This window comes from Carassius auratus, unplaced genomic scaffold (assembly GCF_003368295.1).
Source record: "Carassius auratus strain Wakin unplaced genomic scaffold, ASM336829v1 scaf_tig00013767, whole genome shotgun sequence".
Classification (NCBI taxonomy): Eukaryota; Metazoa; Chordata; class Actinopteri; order Cypriniformes; family Cyprinidae; genus Carassius; species Carassius auratus.
The window spans coordinates 1,250,238-1,275,629 of record NW_020524440.1 but is presented as its reverse complement, the minus strand read 5'-3'; the positions used below and the strand labels follow the sequence as shown (position 1 = coordinate 1,275,629).

The 25,392-nt window shown below is 36.4% G+C and overlaps 1 protein-coding gene across 2 annotated transcripts in view; it reads left to right on the top strand.

The window, feature by feature from the left end:
* The window catches only part of LOC113074162 (coiled-coil domain-containing protein 120-like), a 40,642-nt gene extending 17,029 nt beyond the window's left edge, over window positions 1–23,613 (top strand). The window contains exons 1-11 of one of the 2 annotated variants that reach the window (XM_026246915.1): window positions 747–1,006; window positions 14,565–14,714; window positions 14,814–14,895; window positions 16,810–16,940; window positions 17,124–17,240; window positions 17,336–17,459; window positions 18,962–19,018; window positions 19,574–19,715; window positions 20,717–20,818; window positions 21,555–22,589; window positions 23,498–23,613. In XM_026246915.1, coding sequence (XP_026102700.1) covers window positions 14,844–14,895; window positions 16,810–16,940; window positions 17,124–17,240; window positions 17,336–17,459; window positions 18,962–19,018; window positions 19,574–19,715; window positions 20,717–20,818; window positions 21,555–22,589; window positions 23,498–23,603 — 1,866 coding nt within the window. In that variant the 5' untranslated portion in view covers window positions 747–1,006; window positions 14,565–14,714; window positions 14,814–14,843 and the 3' untranslated portion in view covers window positions 23,604–23,613. Of the gene's footprint in view, window positions 1–746; window positions 1,007–14,564; window positions 14,715–14,813; window positions 14,896–16,809; window positions 16,941–17,123; window positions 17,241–17,335; window positions 17,460–18,961; window positions 19,019–19,573; window positions 19,716–20,716; window positions 20,819–21,554; window positions 22,590–23,497 lie in introns of those variants that run through there. The other variant, XM_026246914.1, reaches the window with a different exon arrangement.
* The last annotated feature ends 1,779 nt before the right edge of the window (window positions 23,614–25,392 follow it).

Here is a 25,392-nt window from a genome sequence, read left to right as displayed (position 1 = left end):
TACCATGAGGCTGCTGTTCTACTTTCTTTTCTTTTTTTTTGACATCTTTGAAACCTCAAGAGTCATGAGATATTCAAACACACATTCAATCGAAAGCACGACAGCTGTGTTGGAGAAATTTATTAGGAGGCCGAGTGTGAAAAAGTACTCACAAATATCTATAATTACAGCCATGTTTATTTTTACTAAGTTATTTTTATCATATGTATATGTTATTAAATATAAATTATTGAATGAGCAATATGAACAGAATATGAAGAAACTGTGATTCAGAAGTTTAATATTAAACGATCCAAACGATCCAAGATCGCAGTATTTAATTTATATATTAATTTATGTTGTACAAAATATTTTATTATAATTCTAAATTTTAATAACAGCAATATGAAGAGCTAAAAGAAAAGGAAGTTCATTTTTTTTTATTGCAATGCTATTTAATTCAAGCGGAACACCTTTAATTCAGTGACGAGAACCGGAGATGCATTTAAAGAAATAAAAAGAAACTTTCTGCAGGTTAATTTTATTATTCAGTTAATACCTGGTAACTCTACTAGAGCGTCCTGTTACGTAATCTTATTATATATTCATAATACCACCCGCCCCGCTTACTAGAGCCCACCTACACACCTTTCAGCCAATCATTTCAACCTGTCCGGTGGACGTCATGTTGGCTAATTAATATTCATAAGCCGAGTCTTTAAAGCTTAACCCTGTGCGCGTTTTTGCAATGGATCTGTCCGCTGGAGTGCGCTGAGTTCAGAGTAAAAAACAGCAATGAAAAGTCTCCGGGTTGAATGGCTCTGCTTTGGACTACTAGTTTATCATTACAACTCGATGACTTATCCGTTTTAACCTCGTCAGCGGAATTATTTCATTATACTGACAGCTGAATTTTTCGTTGCATTGCACCTCGACATTGAGCGATGCAGTTGCCGGTTTTTCTTTAAACTAACACAGAACATCACTATCAGGACTAAACATCAGGACTAAACTTTTAATGTTACAGGTAAGATTTCTTGTATAAAACAAGTCTGAAATCTTATTAGTATATTCTCAAACGCATAACACCAAACCACTTACCTTTTATTTGGAACACACTGTGGAAGCACAATTGGTATTACCACAGTACATTTTTGTAAGGGGACTAGGGAGCAATATATCAGTTGGATTTCATGACGTTTTATCATGACATTATGGCCAGAGTCATAATAACAGCTTGTTGTGATCATTGTTTTCAATAATGTATAATTTTGTGGTGCAGTTAAACACATGAGAAGGCAGCATTGTTGTATTTTGCATTTGCATACTGCACCTGCTTCTCACTTAAAAATCACAGTTTATAGGGCATAATTTATAGAGAGATGATGAATATGTTGCAAAGTTTGATGACAGTCCTCGGTTTGCATGCAAGCATTTGCTCACTATTTTCAATGTGGTGATTTTCACACAGAAAGCCTTTGTGTGGTTTGGTTTGCAGTGAACCTCCTTGAAGATTTATCTTGAAAAAGAAAAGAATAGACTTTAGACTGCTAGCTTTTGTAAATATTGATCAGCTAGCATTACCTTATCAATAGGCTCATTTATAGCGGTCTTCTTTTTTTTGCAAGTACATTGACTTCTGCTCTGAGCATCTGACATTGCAGTCATATATTGTTTAATCATTTGTGCTTTAGCTGTAGGTGTAGGTGATCTAAGCTCTAAGAAACACACAGTATACCTCTTTGAAATGGTCTGTCTATAAGCCATCATTTCAGGCAAAAATCTGCCAGTGGAGTTTGAGTTGACTTGATTTGAGCTGGAGTGTGGCTTGACGAAGTTTATTGTTGCTTTGTGCTAAAGGAGATTATTGAAGTGTTTGTAGAGCTCCTTAGAAACCAGCTTCCGTCTGTGTCACATCCCCAACACACACACACACACACACACACACACACACACAGACACAAACACTGATAACCTCTTGAGTCCAGGAAGAGTCAGTTCATTAAAAGAAGACCTAAACAAACCTTGGTTTAATACAGGTCTTTATAATCAATCAGGTTAATGAATAAACATAAATAAACCTTGCTCCACTATGTTGTTAAATTTAACTTCCCATTCACTTCCTCATTTTAAGCAAATGTTATTTTGCTGAATTTTGATTTATTTATAATGTATTTTGTGTCCGAAAAAAGAAAAGACATTTCTAAGATAGATCTGACTATAACCCCATAACCCACAAACCCATACTGACCATGAACAGATGATACCAACAACACATTATTATTATTATTATTATTATTATTATTATTATTATTAGTGTTTGTTAAGGCAACCATTACAACTTCTAATTTCTACACTTAGAGTTAGTGATTTGAATAAACCATATGATTTGAAGGACATATAAAACTTCTGTGCAAAATGTTGAGAAAAAAAAATTTTTTTGGTATCTTATATTGATGTGTCTTAAATATCATTTGTAGTTAACATTAAACTGTTTCGTCAATGTATTTCAGTACATTTTTTATTTCCCCTTTGTCAGATTTTTGTATAATTATTTGTATTTTTGTTATATATATATATATATATATATATATATTAGTAGTAATAATAAAAAATAAATAGACACTAAATAAATATTCTAAATAGTTAAGGTAATAGTTACATTTTATATTTTTGAAATATGGTTTATATATGTGTACAAATGCAAACGTAAATAATATAATATAATAGTAATAATAATAATAATAGTAATAATAATATACGGCCCTATAGTACATAACCCAATGTTGATACTACCCATGCATGTAGATGAAAGTAATTGTTGTTAATTCTCTGTTGTGCCTCAGTGGCACCATCAACACACGTGTGCATGTGTCAGAAGCAGCTGTGAGAGCCCCAGCTCTGTCAGGTTTATGGGTCACTACCAGGATGCCAAGATAACAGTGTTGTCTCCATACCTCCCATAATCAGCTGCTCGCTAGATCGCCAGCAAATGTGTCGCTTGTGATGGGCTTGAGTCTAGTGACCACACGAGACCACTGACTGATTTAATGACATGCTCTTATGTTCATGAAAGCAGTTATGTGAATCAGAGGCTGTTTAGTGTTAGTAATGGTGTTTGTTTTCAACTGTAGTATGTAATATATTATTTCATATTTGACTGTTTTGAGATTGACAATAGTTTCCCTAATATATAAATGTAAATTTTTAGTAAAAAAAAAAAATATATATATATGTATGTATATATTATAGTAAATTCCAAAAGAGGACACAACTAGAAATCAGTGGTTAAGTTGTATTTACAACACTGTTCCAGAACAGTTCAACCCAAATATTCAGCTGTGTGCAGTGCATTTAATGGAGGACTGTTTCCTGAACCTGGGAGAGTAGCCTACTGTGCACAAAGGTTGTTTCTATAAAGTGGGGCATTTCCAACTTTGCAAGGACAGTCTGGCATACTCACAGCCTGTAAGTACGTTTTCATATTTAAAGATTTTGCCACTGATGATTCAAACGCGAGTTTTGAGCAGTGTAGAGCTTGTGGTTTGTCATTTCTCTTTTCAAAAAACATTTTTTAAAGGAAGGGAAGCAAATTAAACTTTATGCAGACACCAGGAAACAAATTGAAGTCATTGTGATGCCATGTGGGGCATTCCCAAAGACACCTACTTTAGTAATATGTACATACTTTACAGTATACTAAAGTAAGTGTCTTTGGGAATGCCCCACATGGCATCACAATGACTTCAAATTAAACAATTTAACAAACAAACAGTTTAATTTGTTTCCCTTCCTTTAAAAAATGTTTAATGCCAGTGCATGACAGAACAGTTGATTTCGCTCTTTAAAAATCGGAACACAATTTAAGATATATTTTGAATGAAAACTGGGTGCCCTGTGACTGTCCCATAGACTGCCAAGTAAGTTAAATTTTTAAGGTTCAGAAAAGTATGAAAGACATCGTCAGAATAGTCCATCTGCCATCTGTAGTTCAAACGTAACGTTATGAAGCAACGAGAATACGAAAAATAGCGACTTTATTCAACACTTCTTTGTCAACAGTCTCCTCTGTGTCTCTCCACATCACTCAAACTGCCTGTGCTCTTCTGTATCAGCCGCGCCACAAGGATGCGCTGTTTGTACATGTATTTAGCATTGATTTGAAAGAAAATTTTCTTCGCTTACAAAAAGTATTCTTGTCGCTTCATAATGTTACGGTATCTTGATATATTTTGCTATATCTCGATATACAATATATATCTCCATATCTTTACAGGAAAAATAACCCCCCAAAAACTAATGCAAAAACAAATATGCCAAATTTTACGTTTAGGGGCCTATACATTTCTTTTTCTTCTTCATCATATTTTTTATTGTTACCTAATTCTGTGTTTTAGCATGTGTAATTATTTAAATGCATAAAACAACTTTGTTTTATTAACAATTTGTTAATTTTGTTTCTTAAAATAGCCTTATGAAATATTTTTTCCCCCTCTGAAATTCTGTGTATTTACATTTTTCTGGTTCTCAAATGAAGGCATAAAACATTCATTTAATTTATCTTTTAATTATTGAAAATTAAGCAAACTTTATTTTTTGGTAAAATCATTTTTTTTTATTTACTATTAAAAATAAAACATGGAAGAAATGTTGTGTTATTATTCCTTAAAAAAATATGTTTGTTTCATTTTAATAGTAGTGGTAGTAGTAGGCTATGTACATTCTGCTGAACAATAGTAATAGATTTCTGGCAAATACTTGTCTTTAAACTAAACCAGACTTTTATTTTGACGGGTAACTGTACCTTTACAGTTCTGTGTATGTGATGCTACAGTCTATGATGTGATATGACGCTGGTTTTACTCAAATCAAACACTCGCTTATAAAGTGACTCTCAGTGCAGTTCTGGAGATGTTCTTCATGTGTTCACATCCTCATTTAGTGAGACGACAGAACCTGAAATCACCGCGAGTTTCACGCGCGCTTCCATGTGTGTAATGAATGAAGTTGCACTCCTGCAACTTCATTCATATTGCGATTTGATGTGAGTGCAATGACCTACTTTTGATTAATTCATTCAAAAATTGACAAATTCCGTGACATTCCACGTTAAACTGTAAATTCTGTTTTTATGACTGTATTCCTCGATTCCGTGCGCATTTTCTGCATCGCGGACATCATAGGGCACTACAGTAGACATTTGCCTGCTGTTCGTCCGACGCCTTAAAACCGAGGTATCTCCTTATTAGGGGTGCTCCGATCACGATCGGCCGATCGTTATGCGCATCTCGTCAGTAAAGCTGGTTCTCTAATCAGCGGTTAATTCCCTCAGGTGCGTGATTTCACATAGAGCATCTGTTACTACACAGAGCCATTGTTAACTGAGAAAATGCTCAAATCCACGTTCATTTTCAGCGTTTATTTGCGCATCTTCTCTATTAACAATGGCTCTGTGTAGTAACAGCTGCTCTATGTGAAATCACGCACATGATGGAATTTACCGCTGATTAGTTAACCGGCTTTACTGATGAGATGCGCATTAACGATCGGCCGATCATGATCGGAGCACCCCTACTTATAATGGAGCCAGTTGTCCTTTTCTGATACTAGTTCTGTAGCCTCCGGGCTGGTTGCGGACGCCGCCATGTTCATGAGACAACACGCGAGGGGAGGGGGGACAAAATCAAGGAGGCGTGGGCGAGCACAGCACCGAGAAGACAAACAAGCAAAGTGGCGGAATCAGAATTAAATATATATCATAAGTTAAACATAAAAGTGCATTGTTATTTACTTTTGACTCACATATGTGCTTGTCAGTCTTGAGTCTCAATAGGTCATGAAATTACTTGGTCTCATGAGTACTTTAAAGCTAGACCTGAACACTCTACTCATCTGGACAAATTAGCTGGACAATCAGATAGTCCTGTCCTTAACTAAATCAACCTACACTTGGATTACTAATAGCTGTCTCTGCATATTGGGCTAGGATATTAGGTATTTTAATATTGAAAACATCACCGGTCATATTCGACTGTATTTCTGTCAGTAGCTCTTCCGGATAGGACAGTTTCCACCTTTGCACCAATTCAAGACCTCAATTAAAGCATGTTTTCTGGTGGGTGGAGTGTCTTTTAGCAATGGGGTGTATATGTACATTGCACAAAAGTGCTGACGCCTGCAGTCCAACCCAACCCAGAATGATCTCAGAGTGCACTATTAACCAACTGGCTTCTTGACTCACCACCATCACAGTCTGAATCATTTCATGGCCAAATCATGAGCCTCAGATGCTTAAACAGTAGTGCATAAGCTTATCATAAGTGGAACATTGATCTGAAAGGGGATGAGATCACCTTCAATCACACTCATGCAAACACGCGCGCGCGCACACACACACACAGACACACAAACATACATACAAAATCCTACCCATTGGCTTTGAATATCCAAACGAGGTTCCAGTTTGCATCAGTGTGATTCCAGCTGCTTGAATGAGCCCAGTCTCTTTAAAACCCACGTGTTTCTCTTTGAGGTCTAATCTGCTCATAATTTTCTAATGTTTTCAATGTGCTTTCATTTCTCTCCTTCTGGATATATCTGCACTTCTCACTTTGACTGTCCAATTGGTCTTATTTCTATTAGTTTTTTTTTATATTATTTTTTTAAAATATTTATTTATATTATTATTTTGTAAATATTATTTTTATTTTGACTTCTTTCAAAATTAGTAATTCAATTTAAAAATTATTATTTAAAATGTGTATTTCTGTGTACTACTTGTTGCTGAAGTAGTCGTCATCATTTATAATGTTCTGCTCTACCTGATTCATTGCTCAAATCTTTACTGCTGAGCCTGAGTTCAAAGACTTCTAAGAAAGCTGTTTTTTTTTTTTTAGCCATCAGGAGCACCCAAAACATTTTTCCACACACACAGTGTTCTTTTTTTGAGCAGCTTCTGCATTTGGAACCACTGCATGAACCCCTGAATTTGACTCTTGATGGTTGGGAAAGATTTCTCAATCCCTGTGTGGTCTTTATGTACTGCAGCAGTGCTTACCATCGTTGCCAGAAAGAAGTCATCGAAGGCCGTTGTCTTTGTGTTGTTATCTAGAATGCGTATTTTATATGCTTTGGCTGTGGATCAATGTGGAACAGATTTCAGAGGTAGAGCTTTTGCTGTGAAAGCCTCCTGTGTGGTTCGCTGTAACGTGCTGCCCAGCAGTGGATGGATGTTGTAGACGCCCTCAGATAAATGTTTGTGTAACATGTGTCTTCCAGATGTACAGGTAGTTGTTGCGGTCTATCCCCATGGGACTGCATTTCCTATCTATCATCTGACTTGAAAGAGTTTTATGTGCATTGAGGTCTTTGAATGTGAGAGAAAAGCATCACTTATCGTCCAGGGCCTAACAAAAGGACTATGATTAGGTTCTCATGTGGGGGACGTAATTGTCATGGTGCACTTGTTGTTTGTTGTCTTTTACAAGCATGCTGGAAATATGTGTTGAGCGCTCTGGTGGATTAAATCCATGCAAGTGAAGCCAGGATGCCAGTGTATGTTTCTTTTTCTCTCTTGAGGTAACCAGCATGCATCACAGTTAATAGATGTTTGCAAAATATAAAATAATTGAATTATCTGAAGGTACAATGACTATATTTCTCTCCCTAGTTATGAATCATTTCAAAATGGCGGCATTTCATGTTTTGTAGCTTTGCTAATCAAGGTCATTTGCCCTCAAAACAATTGCTGCTGTTACTCTAAAATTAAAATTGACTGAAATGTACTCTTTCTCAGGCCATGATCCAATATGTAGATGTGTTTGCTTTTCATCAGAACAGATTTGGAGAAATTTTGCATTATATCACTTGTTCATCAATGGATCCTCTGCAGTGAATGGGTGCCGTCAGAATAAGAGTCTTTTTAAAGACATTTTTTACCTCAATCTGTTGTTTCGGCCCTATTTTATATTAGTGTCCTCTAAGATTGCGAGTGATAACAAAAGAAAAAGAAAATGTTTACAGCGGCATGAGTCGTGACTGTCATTAGCCTGATTGGAACAAATTTTCCCTGTAAGTATTTTTAAAACATAAAACTTCAGATTTGAAGACTACAATAAGATTTCACTTCTACTGCAGTTAATACAATTTTGGTAGGGTACTATGAGATGATGGACTTAATGTTATGTAATTTAAATGGGTTATTTTTATTTGTATTATTTTGTATTATTTTACTGTTATTTTTTTGGTATATCAAAAAGTGTATATTTTTTAAATGTGATTATTGTTGGTACAAAGTATTTACCATACTTTCAAAATCAGTATTCAAATAGGAAAAATATGCAATATGAAAATGTTTTACAGAGAGAGAGAGAGAGAGAGCGAGAGAGAGAGAGAGAGAGAGAGAAAAAACAAGATTTGGTTTTCAAAAAGCCTTTTTCCAAAAGGTACATCTGAAAAAAGTGGGGTCATCTTATAATCAGGGCTGTCTGATATTCAGGTCAATACAGTATGTTGTTGCATGTTTAAACTGTTGAACGGCAGTATGAAAAAACCAGCATCATGACCGAACGTGACCTTTGACCATGAATGCATCTGATCCTGATAGTGCCAGCACATTGGGCTTTGGCTGTTTTCACACTATATTTGGACACCATGTTTAAATCTTCACACCTTTTCTGTGTGTCCAAGAATTGCATAACAGATCCAAAAATTTGATGCACATACACATTCGAAAACGTAAACTATAGCAAATTAACACTTAAATTGTGGAAAAATATGTAGCTAAGAATTTGTTTGCTTGAATGTTGTGTGATGTCAGATTGCCGTTCATCTTGAATAGACATTTTTCTTATTATTAGCAATGTTGAAAACAGTGCTGCACCCCCCCACCACCACCCCCAGGATCCTTTAATGAATAGACAGTTCAAAAGACAGCATTTCATTTAAAATAGAAATCATTTGTATGATTATAAATGTCTTCACTCTCACTTCATATCAATTTAATGCATCCTTTCTGAATAAAAGAATTAAATCAAAACCTTTGAACGGTAGTGTACGTACAGTATAAGCTGTGTTATGAAATCAGCACCCAAGAGGAGTATTGCAGTGTCCGGCTGCAGATGATTATGGATCAGCAGAAAATATCATCTCAGCTCCTAAAAATACCGTCACCTTCTGTAACTCTACAGTATCTTTGCATCATTTCTGTTTTTCATGTCTGCTCTTTGCTTTAGGTTCAGATTGAGATTGTGAAATGGGGGGGGGGCTGGTTCATATGTCGAGGCCATCTGCTGTCTGCGGCCGTCCTGACTCCTCTCTGCTGGAGCTGTTGTTGCTGCCAGTCAGAGGAAATGTGCCCTCCGCCCAGCCTGCTGAGAGGAGATGGAGCAGATTTTTGAGAGTAGTGAGGAAGAGAAGGATATGGGATATCATTAAGTTGCTGGTGTGGTGAGAAGCAAAGAGTGATCAAGGTGTGATCTAACTAGTGTTTCCTTTCGGGACCCTTGGGAGACCCCTTGGACTGGTATCATGCCCAGGAACTGTAGCCGCATGGTGCATGATGTAACCATTGCAATGAGCATTCAGCGGCCTGTGTTTCTTTTGTAAAATGTGCCAAAAATTCAGCATGACCAAAAGGTTCATCTGCATCATCTGACCTGTGCACAAAGGCCAGGACCTGATAAATGCATGAGTAAAGCAGAGACAAATGATTACAAGCCTCATGGGGTTCGGAAGTTGGTTTGATTTCATTTCACTGCATTTTAATATTCATTTTGAAGGAAACTCCCAGTCTCTTGAGATTAAATTTAGTCGCTAATACTGTGAATTTGGTTTCAGAGAGACTTGATGGCCATTTAAAGGGTTAGTTCACCCAAGTTTGAAAATTAGGCTGTGTTTTACTCAACCCAGAGGCATCCTAGGTGTATATGGCTTTCTTCTTCAGACGAGTCCAGAAGGAGTTATATTAAAAATTGTCTTTAATCTTTCAAATTGTTTAATGCCACTCAATGGGTGTTGCATGCATCAGTCCAAAATAAGTAAAAATAAAAAAAAATTGTTTAAAAAGTGTTACACATTACACGGCTCCGGGGGGTGAACAAAGGCTTCCTGTGGCAAATCGATGCATTTTTGTAAGAAAAATATCCATATTCAAAACGTAATAATCACTTTAATGTAGCTTGCGCCAACAGTTGTACACGGAAGCAGCTCTGGACTGATGACATCATGAGGTAAGCGTTGGGCATGTGCAGGTGAGTCTCATGAAAACCAACGTTTGTTTACAGGATCAAAGGAAGCAAAGTTTCCTTACTTCAGCAAAGGAAATGCAGTCTCCTCTTGGCCTATATTTAAATCCTCTGACAATCGTCTTTACAAACCCTTGTTTTGTACTTCTTATTAATGACCATTGTTTTGTTTTGATCTCCCCTGCGTTCCTGCCTACGTCACTTCTGAGCTGCGCATGCGCAATGCTGACCTCATACGTCATTCCCCCGTAACTGCTTCACTGCTTTACAACAGTGAGCGCAAGCTAGATTAAAGTGATTATGTTTGTATTTTATTCTTACTAAAATGCATCAATTCGCTACAGGAGGACTTTGTTCACCCCCGGAGCCTTATGAGAGACTTGTTGGTTTGTTTTTATTTTGTCAAATGAGCAATAGACAACATTAAAGCGATATTCTGTCATCATTTACTCTCCCTCGAGTTGTTTAAAGCCTGTATGATTTTCTTTCTTCTATTGAACACAAAAAAGATATTTTGAAGGATGTTTGGTAACCAAACAGTTGCTATTAGCCATTGACTTTAATTTTTCCCTTACCTATGAAAGGACCTTTTAATACCAGCATTTTTCAAAATATTTTCTTTTGTGCTCAACAGAATAAAGAAATTCATACAGGTTTGGAAAAACTAGAGTATGAGTAAATATTCTGAATTAAATGTTTTGGGTGTACTATTCGTTTAAGACCTTTACTTATAACTTGCATGTTCCAGGCCATCCAGAAACCTGATGCCATTTGGTCCCAATTGTCCTTTATACGAAAGAGCAATGCCACACATGCATCTGTTTAGCACAATTATCCGGATCAGGATGGCTTCAGGCAATGGTTTTGACAGCTGTATTTAGGTGCACTCACTTTCTTTGAATATGCCACAGTTTGTGTAATTTTCAAGATGCAGATAATTATAAATAGAATTTTATGTTTTATGCAGAAAATGAGAGTGATGGTTATCTAGGTAGTTGCTAGGTAGTTGCTTACAGGCCCAAATCATCCAAAGAGCCCACCCCAATTCTCTATGATATTTTGGTTAAGAAAAACCTGTTTTGACTTGTGTTTGTCATTAGTGTGACCCATACATTTTGTGACTGCATGTAATTTTGCAGTGAAGAAAGTAAGATGGCTTCGGTGCAGTCCGGTGATGTGGAAACGCAGCTGTGTCCACACTTCCTTGTTAGTGTGGGATTAATTACCGGAGACACGGAACAGTGGAGAACACGTCTGTCAGATCCGCCGGGATCAGAGAGGTCGCAGAGAGTCCAGGGAGCATGAAGAAATCTGCTGACCCCCCCCACTGCTGTCTTCAGCGCTGTCTGCGAGAAGATACAATTCAGTACAAACCGTGCTCCCCAGAGGAGACTGTTCTGCAGACCTGAGGAAAAAAAGTTGCCACTCTGTTTCAAATTGAAATTGTTGATGTTATGTGAAATATCAAGGTCGTTATTGGAGTGATCAGTCAGGAGAATCTTGCTGAGAGAAAAAATAAAGAGGAAAGAAAAAAGAATGATGGATGTGCTGTCTTTTACAGGCAGCGTGTGTGTGTGTGTGTGTGTGTGTGTGTTCTTGTTTTTGTGACATATCAGGACACAACTCTGTATAATGACATGGGTATGACACAGGTATTACAAGGAGAGGGTGACTTATGAGGACTTAACCCATGTCCCCATTTTTCAAAATGCTTATAAATCATACAGAATGAGTTTTTTTTTTTTTTTTTTGAGAAAGTAAAAATGCACAAAGTTTCCTGTGAGGGTTAGGTTTAGGTGTAGGGTTGGTGTAGGGCCATAGAATATACAGTTTGTACAGTATAAAAACCATTACGCCTATGGGAAAAACAAACGTGTGTGTAAGCATTCTATCTATCTATCTATCTATCTATCTATCTATCTATATATATATAGGCCCCTTTACATGTTCAGAACTGAGCTACAGGTTTACAGAGAACATAATAGAGAACAAATGCGGGAAGTCTCGAAAATGGACAGATCATAATTCCACGAACATCTGAACGGAGCTGATAATACAGGCTCCGACATGAGAGAGTGGAATGCTGGCAAACCTTGTGAAGACCGCAGAACATTTGTCATGACGTTTGGTGAATCACACACACACACACACACACACATGCACAGCTTGTCTGGTGCATATTTATAGTTTCAAATTAATGCTGGCTTGCAAAATCTGATTTTATCCTAGATTTTTATGTTTTCCAGACAATGCAAAAAACACTATATGGCTGTGCAGAACTTCCAGCCATGATGCTAAGTAGTGAGTAGTGAGTGATTGTCTATAGATTGTATTTGCTAAAAGGATTTTGGCTGAATACTGAGTGTTTGCTAGGTGACCAAGTCCAAAAATTATATTCTGGTCTCTAGATTTGGCTCAAATCCCTCATTGAGCATAAGTCTATGAAATGTGTTTGCATGGTTTATTGTTGAACACTAAGTGTGAGCAATACTAAAGTGACTACAGTACATCCTTAGCAATTACCTCTAAAGGGAAAAAAAACACTTTTATAATGAGTAAAACTATTCAGTACGTATATGAGATCAACATATCATGCTGCTTTTATGAGAAATGACTTCATGTCCAACTTAGAAAGGATGAATATTGCGAAAGGGTTTCGTCAAAACTTTTAAAGATTTAGGTAAACTCTACAGTAAATGCTTAGAATTTGGCAAACACGTCAGTTCGTCAAGATCAGGGGACTTATCAAGCTCAAACTGACAACATCGTGACTCCATTAGCTGAAACCCAACACTAGGCAAACTAAGACAGGCATAGACACCGTGTTTGCTCTTGCAATTACGTTATCGGCCCGCTCGCTTTCATTTGTCCTCCCTTGACCCTCGAGTGTGTGTGATGGGCACGATTAGGTCATGACAACATACAATAGCTACATTGTTCTGTTGCTTTCTTTTAATTTGGACTCGTGCTTCACTCATCTGCTACTCTATTCTCCAGGTTAGTTCCGCATATGACTCAAATGGGTCTATTGATTTTCTTTATAATTATAACCTTCTGCATTTTTCAGAGACACCCATCATTCACAGCTTCTCAATGATAGAGCCACTCCGGGGCATCCAGAGAGCCACCCATCTCTTATGCAGCCGAGATAATAACTACTTTCTGATGCATGAAAAACGGCATTGAGATGGATAGATCACCACTGGGCGTCGAAGCTGAAAACATTTGGGCTTTTTGGTGTTTATTTAGGTTGCAGACAGGAAACCATGTGAGTTGTAGTATTTGTGGTTTTTCGACCTTTCTCCTCATTGTCCGTGCCTCCTTGTTTATGGCTGATCTGAGGAAGTGACTCGTGAGTGTTTTTGTGTGTGAGGGTTTCTGACGGCATTGTTGTTATAGGTCAGTCTGAGCCTTCCATTTCTGTTTTCTGCACTCGTTTCCTGCTTCGTGAGCCACTTCCTGCACGCCGCAGTCCACTTCCTGTCCGGAGTTCCCACAGGCAGTTCCATGTGAATATGAAAAGGGGGAAACGCACTGTGAATCACATGTGAATGTGACTTAGGTCAACCAAAGATCTTGAAAGTGAAAATAAGCTAAAAATAAGATCTCAAATCACTTATGCATGTTTCTACTATTTAAGCAGTATTTTATTTAAATAGTACGTTTTCAGTTATATTAATTTAGTTTTGTTTTATGTGTTTTTCATTTGATTTGTTTTTGTTTATTTAAATATTTAGCTTTAAGTTAGTTTAAGTACTTTGGCTTATTTCCATTTGGTAACATTTCAAATTTTCATTTAAGGTTTTACATATTTTTTTAAATATATTTATATTTATATTTCATTTGAGTTATTTTATCTTTATTTCAATTAACCGAAGCCATTTTTATTCGTTTTCATTTTAGCTAAAAATAACAGCAATGAACTGAAGGCTCTAAAAATATCTTAATTTTGTGCACCCGAGAAATTAAAATAACAAAATAATAAACACTGAGATCTCTTTAATATCTCAGTTGTTTCTCATATACATTGAGATGAATTAATCTTAAAGAGATCTCAGTGTCTCAAAACTGTTATACATTTTGCAGAGATACTCAAACGTCAAACTTCTGTATCTGCATCTGTATCTAATTTTTATCCTTCAATAGAATTTCTGAGACAAGTTGAAACAAGATACTTAATAGAAACATAACTGAGAAATCAGTTACATCTACAAAACCTCACATGTCCTATCAGTTAGATTAAGTGCAACTTTGTAGTCAGTCTTCAAAGCCCCTCTCTAGATCAGAGCTCTTACGTGTGGAGGGTCTTCAGTGTCTCATGTGGTTTGTTTTATATTTCAGGACATTGAGTTTGTGAAGCGTTGCGCAGCAGCACAGTGGCTCCCCCTCAGGCCAGTCGGAGTACTGCAGCAACACCCAGCCACAAATCTGCTTCATGGCCACAAAACCAAACCTCTGCAGAACGTATGACTCTTACCAAAAGGTGAGAAGGTAAGAAACACATAAACTGTTTACATGCCTTTCTTGTTTTAATAGACTCCAGCTGCCAGAAAGATGAGTCAGTGTCATATTTTGTTTGTCTCTATGTAGGTAAACTTACAATCAGGGGTCAGTGAGGCAATGCGAAAGACGTATGATATGGAGGTCAAAGGTCACCTGATAACATGCTCCGGTGAGCACCTCCATGTGTCTGTCTGTCTGTGTTTGTTTGTTGATAAGAACGAGTCTTTTTACATAAGAACTGTACTTTGTAAATTGTCTTTTGTGGCGACCAGATGTCCTCACAGAGACACCATAAAACCTTTACTGTGGGAACATTTGCAAGGTTTCTGAGAACATCTTTATAAAGGGAATAAATCTTAGTTATCTTGAAACTGCAGTTTGCATCTGCTGTTTGGTGATGCGAGTGTTGGAGAAATGTACCTTTAAATCTTTAAATATTTGACGTGTAAAAAGGCCAAGAGCTGCCCAAACATGCAAGGTTATAGGTATGTTTACCTATACCCAGTTATTCATGATTACTGGGTAAGAATAAAAAAAAAAAGATTTATAGAACTACTTAAACTATTAAGGATTTAAGAAAAAAAGGTTTCTTTACTTTTCTAGCACTTGAAATCAAAATTTTAAACAAGTTATTTTTAAGAAAATTGGAGAGTTGAAAAATAAAGGAACAATTTGATTATTAGATTAATTAGAGAGCTGTGTTTACACTGTAAGCCTTAATGTACCGATCCGATCTTATTGCTTATTTGCATGCATATTGGCTGTTTATTAGTACTTATAAAGCACATATTAATGCCTTATTCTGCATGACTTTATTCTAGATCCAACCCCATAGCTATAACTATTAACATTTACATTTATGCATTTAGCTGACGCTTTTATCCATTTTATTCATGCCTTAATTTTTTTTTTTTATAAGTATGTGTGTTTCCTGGGAACCGAACCCACAACGTTTTGCACTGCTAATGCAATGCTCTACCACTGAGCCACTGGAACACCATCAAATTAGGAGTTTACTGTGGGAAAAGTCGTAGTTAAAAGTGAATTAGTGTTACCACATTCACTTTTAGACATGACCGATATCTGATTAAATTAATTCCCGCTTGATCACTTAGACTATGCACATCGTAGTAGACCCTCAGGTTTTGAATGGCCGTGCCATTAAAATGATTTAATTCACGTTGAGTGGACATTATTATTTGCAAGCCTGGACAATAGCTATCATGGATGTTTTGCAGCGCAAAATCTAAAAAGAGCTAAGTTCATGGGGCAGGAGTTGATAACCAGCTCCTGAATGTTCTGCAGTTTCTTACATATAAAGTTCCCGCCTATATAAAATGCGAGTGCATATTATACAGCACGCCTGCATTCAAATGTTATCTTTATGGTCAAACGTGTCGCCCTAACATTGTGGTGGCTTGGAGTTCTGAGGGGAATCAGATATTTGTGTGTAGATGTAGATCGGATGTTCAGATATCAGATATGGATCTGATTTTTAAACCACATTTGGAAGTGGCTCAGATCGGATCTAAGAAAATCTGATCGCTTGTGTATTTTTGTGTTTACACATGTGTAAACGCATGCGTGCCAGTGTAAACGCAGCCTTTAAGATGATTTAACTAAATAATTCAAATAAATTCTGTTTTTTAAACTTTCTATATTCATCAAAGAATGTATGTCAAAAATGTATCACAGTGTCTACAAAAATATCATTAGCAGCACAACTGTTTTAAACATTGATAAAAATAAGAAATGTTTCCTGAGCAGCAAATCAGCATATTAGAATGATTTCTGAAGATCATGTGACTCTGAAGACTGGAGTAATGATGCTGACAATTCAGCTTTGCATCACAGGAATAAATTGCATTTTACAATACATTCGAATAGAAAATTGTTATTTAAAATGTGTATAGCATTTCACAGTTTTTATTATTTGTACTATATTTTTGATCAAATAAATGCATTCATAATGAGCATAAGATGGGTTTCTTAAAAGAAAAGAAAAAAGTACCAACCCCAAACTTCTAAATAAGTGGATTTGTGGTCCTTGCTATGACGTGACACACGTGTGTGTTTTCTACAGAGCTGCAGGCCGCTGCGGACAGTAAGCAGCGTGCGGAGCGGATGGTGGAGCTGCAGGAGCGCCGGAGGAGTCTGCACTCGCTGCTCAACACTCGGATAGCAGAACTCAAACGTGTGTGTCTGCAGGAGGCGGTCAGTATCTAAGAAGAAATTAAGATTGAATAAAGAATATGAAACTATTTATAAAGAACTAGTGCAAGAAAGCTTGACATGACCGACTTAGTATTTCACCATGGTGTCCCTGCCAAACCACACAGCGGTGAGATTTTAAGGAAAAATATACTTGTTCATGTTTGCTCCTCATGAATTTTTCAGGAATTAACAGGAGAAGTTCCTCAAGAATATCCTCTGGAAAGTGGAGAGAAAGTCCCTCATGTGCGGCGCAGGGCTGGTCTGTCTCGCAGCGGGTCCAAACACAACACCAAAAATGAGGTGTGTGCATTTGAGATGAGATGGGTGGCCACTATTTGATATGGAATACGTGATAGATAAATATCATAAGCTGCTCAATGTTTGTGCTGGCTTAGGAAGAGGACGTCTCTCAACGCAAGACAAAGAAAACTCTGTTCAGCGGCGCCCTCCGCAGACACGTCGATTCTGAACAGCATCCTCCACACAGCAAACGCACGGTTCATAGAGGATGCCACACAGGTGAGCCTCAAGATTAGAAAGATGAACTAAACACAATCACATGGCCAAAATTTGTGTTTGGGAATATTTTTAATTATCAACCTCGTTCCGGGTTGAACCCGGCAATGTTACTAGGTCCCCGACCCGGGTTCAATCCCGGAATCTATCCTGGGATGTGGTTGCTTTCACACAGAAGCCGACCCGGCAGTGTTCCGGCAATATGGCGGGTCCGACGTGCAGTGTGAAAGGGGCTTTTGTCTTTGGTGAGATTTGGCGGGAGAGACGGGGTGAAGACTGGTTTACAACGGATCAGACCAGTTTAGTGTCAAGCTGGAAGTCTGACTCTGGAGCATGGGAACATTTGAATGTGTTTGCGTGTTTGTGTATGTGCTGAAAATTTAGAAAAGAGTTTCTCATGTGTGCAAACATGGAAAACAGTCGTGATGAAGTGCAACAGGAAGTGTTGAGGAACCTTGCTGTTTCCCGACATTTTTACTATAATGATAACTCGGGTTCAGTGAAAAATAAACTGACAAACCAGGGTTATTATAGTTAACTTAAACTGCAACTAAAACCATGGTAACACTTTACAATAACATTTTATTTTTTAACATTAGTTAAAAGTTCAAAAAAGTGTCTGTTACATTAGTTAAGGCACTGTGAACTAACATGAACATTTTTATTAACTAACAGTCACAGAGGTTAATAAATATATTGTTCATTGTTAGTTCATGTTAGTTTATGCATTAAATAATGTTAACAAATGAGACCTTGTTAAAGTGTTAAAAAAAAAAGATAAAATAAACTTGAACCGAAATCAAATATAATATAATACAAAAAACGTAAACTTATTACAGCTAATTTTCAAGGCAGCATTTCTTATTTTCAATTAGTTTAACCTGATGTACTAAAGTAAGCAAAACTAAAACTTAAATAAAATTTAATAGAGTGAAAACTATATAGACATTTAAAAAAAAACTAATAAAATGACAAAAATAAGAAAATTAAAAAAGAAAATATAAAAATAAAAATAAAAACTCGTTCAGATATTAACAAAAAGTATCAACTATATCTGATACTAAAATAACACTGGACAAACTATAGATTTTAATAACTCTAACCTTTCAAAATATATATATATATATATATATATTATTCAAATCTCTTTAAATAATAACAGTTATATTTTACAAAAGTTAAAATCCTGAATAAGTATTTCCACAATTGTATATAGAAATTATTTACAAATTAATCCTGAATAAAATCATGAATAAATATTTCCGGAATTTTATGACTATTATTATAAATAAATACATTCTTTACAAATGAATAATGTATAAACATCCTTTTCAAAAGCATTACTTTTAGATTTGAGGACAGGACTTCCTGCAGGAAGATTTAGTCAGACTTAGTGGACTTTTTTTTTCGTATAAAAATGATATGAACAATGTTACAAAATAACAACAATATAGCTTTATCCATTATCAGCAGCATGTAGCCATGTCTTCTGATTATGTCTTCAGATAACACAGTGAAGACCGAGAGCAGCTCCACGTTTGTTTCAACCAATCAGGACACTGGTGAGTTATGGGACGGATCATTGTGTTACATGGGCACGGGCAGTTGTGGCCTAATGGTTAAAGAGTTGGACTTGTCCTTAGTTCCTGAGGGTGTTGCATTATAAAAATGAATTCTGCTGTAAATGATAACTACCTTCTTTTAAAAGCACTTGTTTATGTTCAATGGCCCCAACCTCTATTTAGACACTTAAGACACATTTCAAAATGCTAAAAAGTCAAACGAAGTAATATACAGTAGCACAAATATTGCTTGTGCAGCTTTTGAGCACAGACCACACTGGCTACATTTTGTTATTTAATGCAATGAAATTATACAAAACTTTTTTTAGTATTATATACTGTTCAAAAGTTAATCCATTTATTCATAAAGAACACATACAATATTACTGTTTTTGATCAAATAAATGTGGCTTTGGTGTGTATAAGAAGCCTCTTTTAAAAACTTTACCAACCCTGAACCTCTGAACTGTAGTAGTTTCCTTTAAAAGTGTATCTCTGTGAAGTAGAAAGCATGCTTCTGTCTCAACCTCACAAGTCTCTCTCTCTCTCCATCAGAAGATGCCTCTGACGGTCTGTCAGCCTCACAGCCCCGGCTGGTCTCGGGGAGCCCAGACAACAGGTTTTCTCGAAAACTCTCCCCAGTGGAGATCTATTACGAGATCAAAACACGCCGCAACTCTGTGGCCAGCTCAGCCAGGTACACACTCAGCACAATTTGCTTTGATGTTGCAAGGAACAGCTGTTTTTCCACTTAAAGTTGAATCAGCATTAATTAGCTGGCCTGGAATCACCTCATTGAGATGAAAACCAGTTTAAATGGTTTGTAATAATAGCAGTAAAGGAATAGTTCATTAAAAATTTAATTTTGCTGAAAAGCAACAAAATGTTATTGAATTACTTGATTATTTTAAAGGGGGTGATTCTTTTCTTTACCCACTGTAGATGAGATTGAGTAAATTTTTTGAGTAAATTAATTTTTTACTTGTTTTAAGCTATAAGTAAATATTAGCAACTGTTACCAGCTGTGAATATACTGTAATCATCATGTAGAAAATATTTTTATTCAAATATTATTGTTTAAAGTGCCCCTATTATGGGTAATGAAAGGTTCATATTTTGGTTTTCAGAGTCCCCAACAACATTGTGACATGCATGCAAGGTCAAAAAACACTTTCATTGTCTTATAATATGCGTTTATTTTTACCTATGTGCTTGACAACTCCCAAATGATTAATTTATAGATACATTTTTCCAAACCCATCCTTTACGTGACGCTAATCTGCGGTGATTGGTCTCATTTTCATTTTATCATGAGCCTGTAATGCCTGATAAATCAAGAGTTTGTGAGCACAGTGCTGCTTCGTGTACAGCATTACCGGGGAAAACGCTATTTTACCGCACCAAAAGCGGCAACTAGTGGCTTCAGAGTCAAATCTTTTTGAGAGACAGTGACTGTACACACGGTGCACTTTCGGATTTAAAACTTGCCAGGGTGTTTTCATTCCCTTAAAGCTGTGTTATACATCACATGGAAGGTAATTTTCAAAAATCCATAATGGGGCACTCTAAACACTCAAAATAATAAGGCAGCAACATTATTTGTCCATCAGTTTTATACAGTGGTCCTTGACACCATTTCACAACAATCTAGGTTTGTTAACTGTGTGCTAGAAGACTAAACTTAGAATTTTTTGCCAGCCCGAGTCACTCTCTTCCAAGGAGTGTGTCGAATCTGGAAGGTAGAAGTGTCCCGGCAACTCCACTTCTGTCCCGCAATGGAATAACAGGAGTGCACATCAGGTTACAAATGCACAAAACACACATACACAAATATTTGTTACAACACTGCACACATCAGCTTGAATGCTGACTACGATCAGTACCATGTGGACACTTGGCTAATGGTTTATATAGTAGTTTAAACTCCTGAATTGATAATGGCTATTATATTGTGAAATAGTTTTACAATTTAAAATAATTGTTTTCTATTGTCCTATATTTTAAAATGTAATTTATGTGATGTGATGGCAAAGCACAGCATTCATTAAAAATTTAAATTTCAAACATTTTAACATTAACATTATAAACAGCCATTTATTATTAACATTATAAATTAAATCGGTAACATCATTTACTGTCACTTTTGATAAATTGAATGAATCCTTGCTGAATAAAAGTATTAGTTTCTTTCAAAAATAAACATTTGACTGATTCCAAACCTTTGAACACTAGTGTATATAATTCCCATGTAATTAAATGTGCTTGTTTAGCACTTTAGTTTTTTTGCAATAAATATCATTCTCTACACAAAAACACAGTATGCAATGACAACAACATTACGACTAAAAATACATAAAATGTATAAATGTCTTTATTGTCACTTTTAATCAGTTGCATTCTTGCTGGATTAAAAAAAAAAATATTGAATATAAAATTAAATATTAAAATTAAATATGAATTAATATTTAATAAAAAAAATGTAATTGAAAAAAAAAAAGGTAGTGTATGTATTGTAATGTCTTGTTTATTTGTGTAGGTCAGAATCCTCTAGCGGCTCTACTGCTGTGAAGCAGTGGTCAGACAATCCCGAGGCGTCCCATCAGGTGCCTCTGCAGTCTCAGGAGGGGTCGTCCTCAGGGTCCTATGAGCAAGGGCACAGACGTAGCAATAGCTCTGAGACATTACTCGACCGGCACGGCTCCACAGCGGAGGACGGAGGTCAAAGGTCAGGCATGCCTGTACGGAACGGCCCGTACAAGAGCTCGGAAGCCATCATGGACTCGACTTTAAAACAGGTACAGCGTAGCAGTCCTGAGCGGCAGGTAAACGGGCACACTGAACTGGCACACGTTCGCTTGGCCCCAGGAGGTCGGGGAATGAACGGAGGTGTCGGTTACAGTGAGATCCTCATGGATTATGTGTGGGGCAAGCAGCAGAAGATGCAAGCTCAGCAACAGCAAAGACTGCAGGTGCAAAGTAATGCAAAAACCCGGCCGTGGGCGGATGGTCCCAATGCTCCACCACCTCCTTACAGGAACGGCTTTGCCCAGTCTCAGCAGCTTATCCTAGGCAACGGCCCTCCGGCCTACAGTCCTCTAATGCTGAGAGGGAAGCCCGGCGAGCCACGGAGGGTCAAAGTGTCACGCACCAAATCCTGCGGCCCGATCGTTCCCTTACAGCAGCACCAGCAAGAGTCCATCCTGCTCACTGCCTACACCGAAAACAACACCTCCAATGCAACACATAACCAGCAGATCGACCACCCCCACAGGCCACCTCATTACCCTCTCGACTCCTCCACGACCCCCGACGACCCCACACGCAGCCTGCACAAGGCCCTGGCACTGGAGGGTTTGAGAGACTGGTATCTGCGGAATGCGTTGGGACAGACGGCCAGCGGAGGAAAGGGCAAAGAGGGGACGCAGACCCAGCGCAGGCGTACCACGTCCTCTTTGCACAACTCACACCCCAATCCACCGCTCAAACACCAGCCACAGTCCTTCCAAACAGACACGTCCTGTCCACACGTCCCCCAGTCAGCCACATTTCATGGACTCCCTCTACACGGCAGGTAATTGCAGACTGAATAAAAACACAAATTTATAAAAAAGCCCATGTTTCAGTAAAATCTTAAATTACTAAATAAATGTAATGTAAATGCATTATACAGTATATATATATATATATAAAATGAATGCATTAGGTATTATACATACTTATGCATTTCACATTTTAAGTTGTACAAATAAATGTATTGAATGAATTTTCATTAAAATGTTTTGAATGAATAATAATATATTTTGAATGACCAATAGTATGTTTCTAAATTAATCTTTTATTTATTTTTAATAGAAATTTTATTTTTAAATTGAAAATAAAAAACTATTTGAATACATTTCTAAATCTAATTTAAATCTCTTAAATCTAGTTTTTGCAAAAAGTATTTTTATGCTCACTAAGGTTGCATTTATTTGATCACACATAAAGTAAAACATTGTAAAATATAGGCCGTGTTGTGAGATATTATTATTTAACAAAACTGCTTTCTGTTTGAATACATTATAAACTGTAATTTATTTCTGTGATGCAACGCTTGAATTTTCAGCATCATTGCTCCAGACTTCAGCGTCACATGATCCTTCAGAAATCATTAAAAAACATTTATTATTGTCATTTTAAAAAACAGTTGAGCTTGTGATAACTGTCATACAATTTATTATCCTGGATTATTTGATGAACAGAATGTTCAAACTGCATTTATTTTATTATTATTATTATTATTATTATTATTATTATTATTATTATTATTATTATTTTATTTTACAAAAAATATAATCTTTGCTGTCACTTTTGATCAATTGAATGCATCTTTGCTGAATAAAATATATATATATATATATAAATATATATGGAGTTCCTTTTCTTAGATATTACCTATCATAACTGATTTTGTCACCTCTTCTTTCTTATCACGTACAGGTCGAAGGAGCTTTCTTTGTACCAAGATACCATTTCATCTAACATGCAGGACATGACACTTAAAGAGAGCAGTAATGACAGACCCACGCCAGGCACGCTGGTCTGACGCACAAACAGAAAAGAGACCCAAACAAAAAGAGACTACAGCAAACACCAGCTTACATGTGTATGGAATGGGTGAAGAGAATGCATGATGGACTATTAAAGAGACTACTTTCAGTGGTTATAGAATTAAATAATTCTGACGGAAATCAATGTAATCAATGTTATACTAACATATGCTAAGAAACCCTTGACATGGGACAAATACTCATACTCAAGACTCTTTTCAGCATGAAATCAAGCTGTCTTCAAGTTTCAGATCATATCTGGGTTCCTGCAGACTTCTTATGTAGTTTCCCTTTTAATCAGCAAAAGTAGTAGCAAGCTCTGGCAAAAGAGACAATATGTCAGCACATTCCTATCAGGGAACAATGTGAGTTCATTCTGTCACTATTTCCTTGATACGGATTTGTCACAAAGTATATACAAAGAGTTCTTGTTGTTCATGAGAATCCATGAGACCTTCCATAGGTCATACTAGATATTTAAGACCCTTTGAAAAAACAAATCAGGATCTTCTCAATGTTATATGGAAATATTTCTATGCAAATTACAATCAAGAAGACTGTGTTTAGACAAAATTAATAATTTGAGTTTTGGTTTTGTCATTCTGAGTAGCAATTTAAAAATATGTAGGAGAAAAAAAAAAGCCAAATCTTAAAACTCTGGTGTACTGTTTCAGAGTCAGGGACTCGCAGTATTTCATGAAATGTATAATTAAGTTAGTATCTTTATTACTAATCATAATGTGGAGGAGTATAAGTGTGTTTCTTCAGGACGATGACTTTAAGAATGGCACAGCTCCAACAACATCTTTATCTGTATCACTCATATTTATGATGGTTTCTATCTCCTCAGGCTGTATTTGTAGACCAGTATTAATATCCACAATTACAGAGAAAACAGAGACATTAACAGGTAGAATAAAGGATAACTGACATTTGATGTATTTTAAAATAGCATTTTTTTTATGAAAATTAAACCAGAATGAAAGATTGAATCTCAAGAATTCTGTCAAAAATAAATGTAACTCCTAAATCACAGGAAAAATTGTCTTTTAAAACAATTGTTTTAGGTCTATATTAAGATTAGGATTATATATATATATATATATATATTAAAAAAGGTTTGCATTATGACATTTTCATGACAAGAATTATCATTCTCATTACTGTAAAAGAAGAAAATAATCATTATTTATGGATTTAAGGATCATCATAGTTCTTTTTTTTGCTGGATTTATGCTGATTTAAAAGAATCCTTTCTGGACAGGATGAAATTTAATTACTGTAATACAAATATAATGTGCATGATCACTAAAAATAATGAAAAATATAAAGACACTCAAAAGCAAAACAACCGGATGCGTTATGATAATGAGAATTGAGAGGGAAAGGCGCTTAGTTGTCATGAAAATAATGCCACAATGCAAAATAATAATAAAAATAATAGGTTTTTAAAAAAATATCTAAGGAGAAGATTTTTTTAAAAATACTGAGAAAAATATAATCTTGTTTTTATTTAGATTTTGGGGTTGAAATATCACTCTTACATGTTTCCTCTTTCTAAAACCATCAGGAATTTTTAGAGATGAGCTCTAGGGGGAGCTCCATGATCTGTTTTGAGGGGGTTCTGGATCCACTCAAATCAGCAGCATCCACTGCAGATGCATGCACAGCGTCCTGCCAGGTGCAGTGCTTGTCTCAAGAAGCACCAGTTTCTTGTGTATGGCGCCTTAATTGCAATTGTTCATTGTTCTTCCTATCGGTTTCACTGCAGATGTCAATATTTAC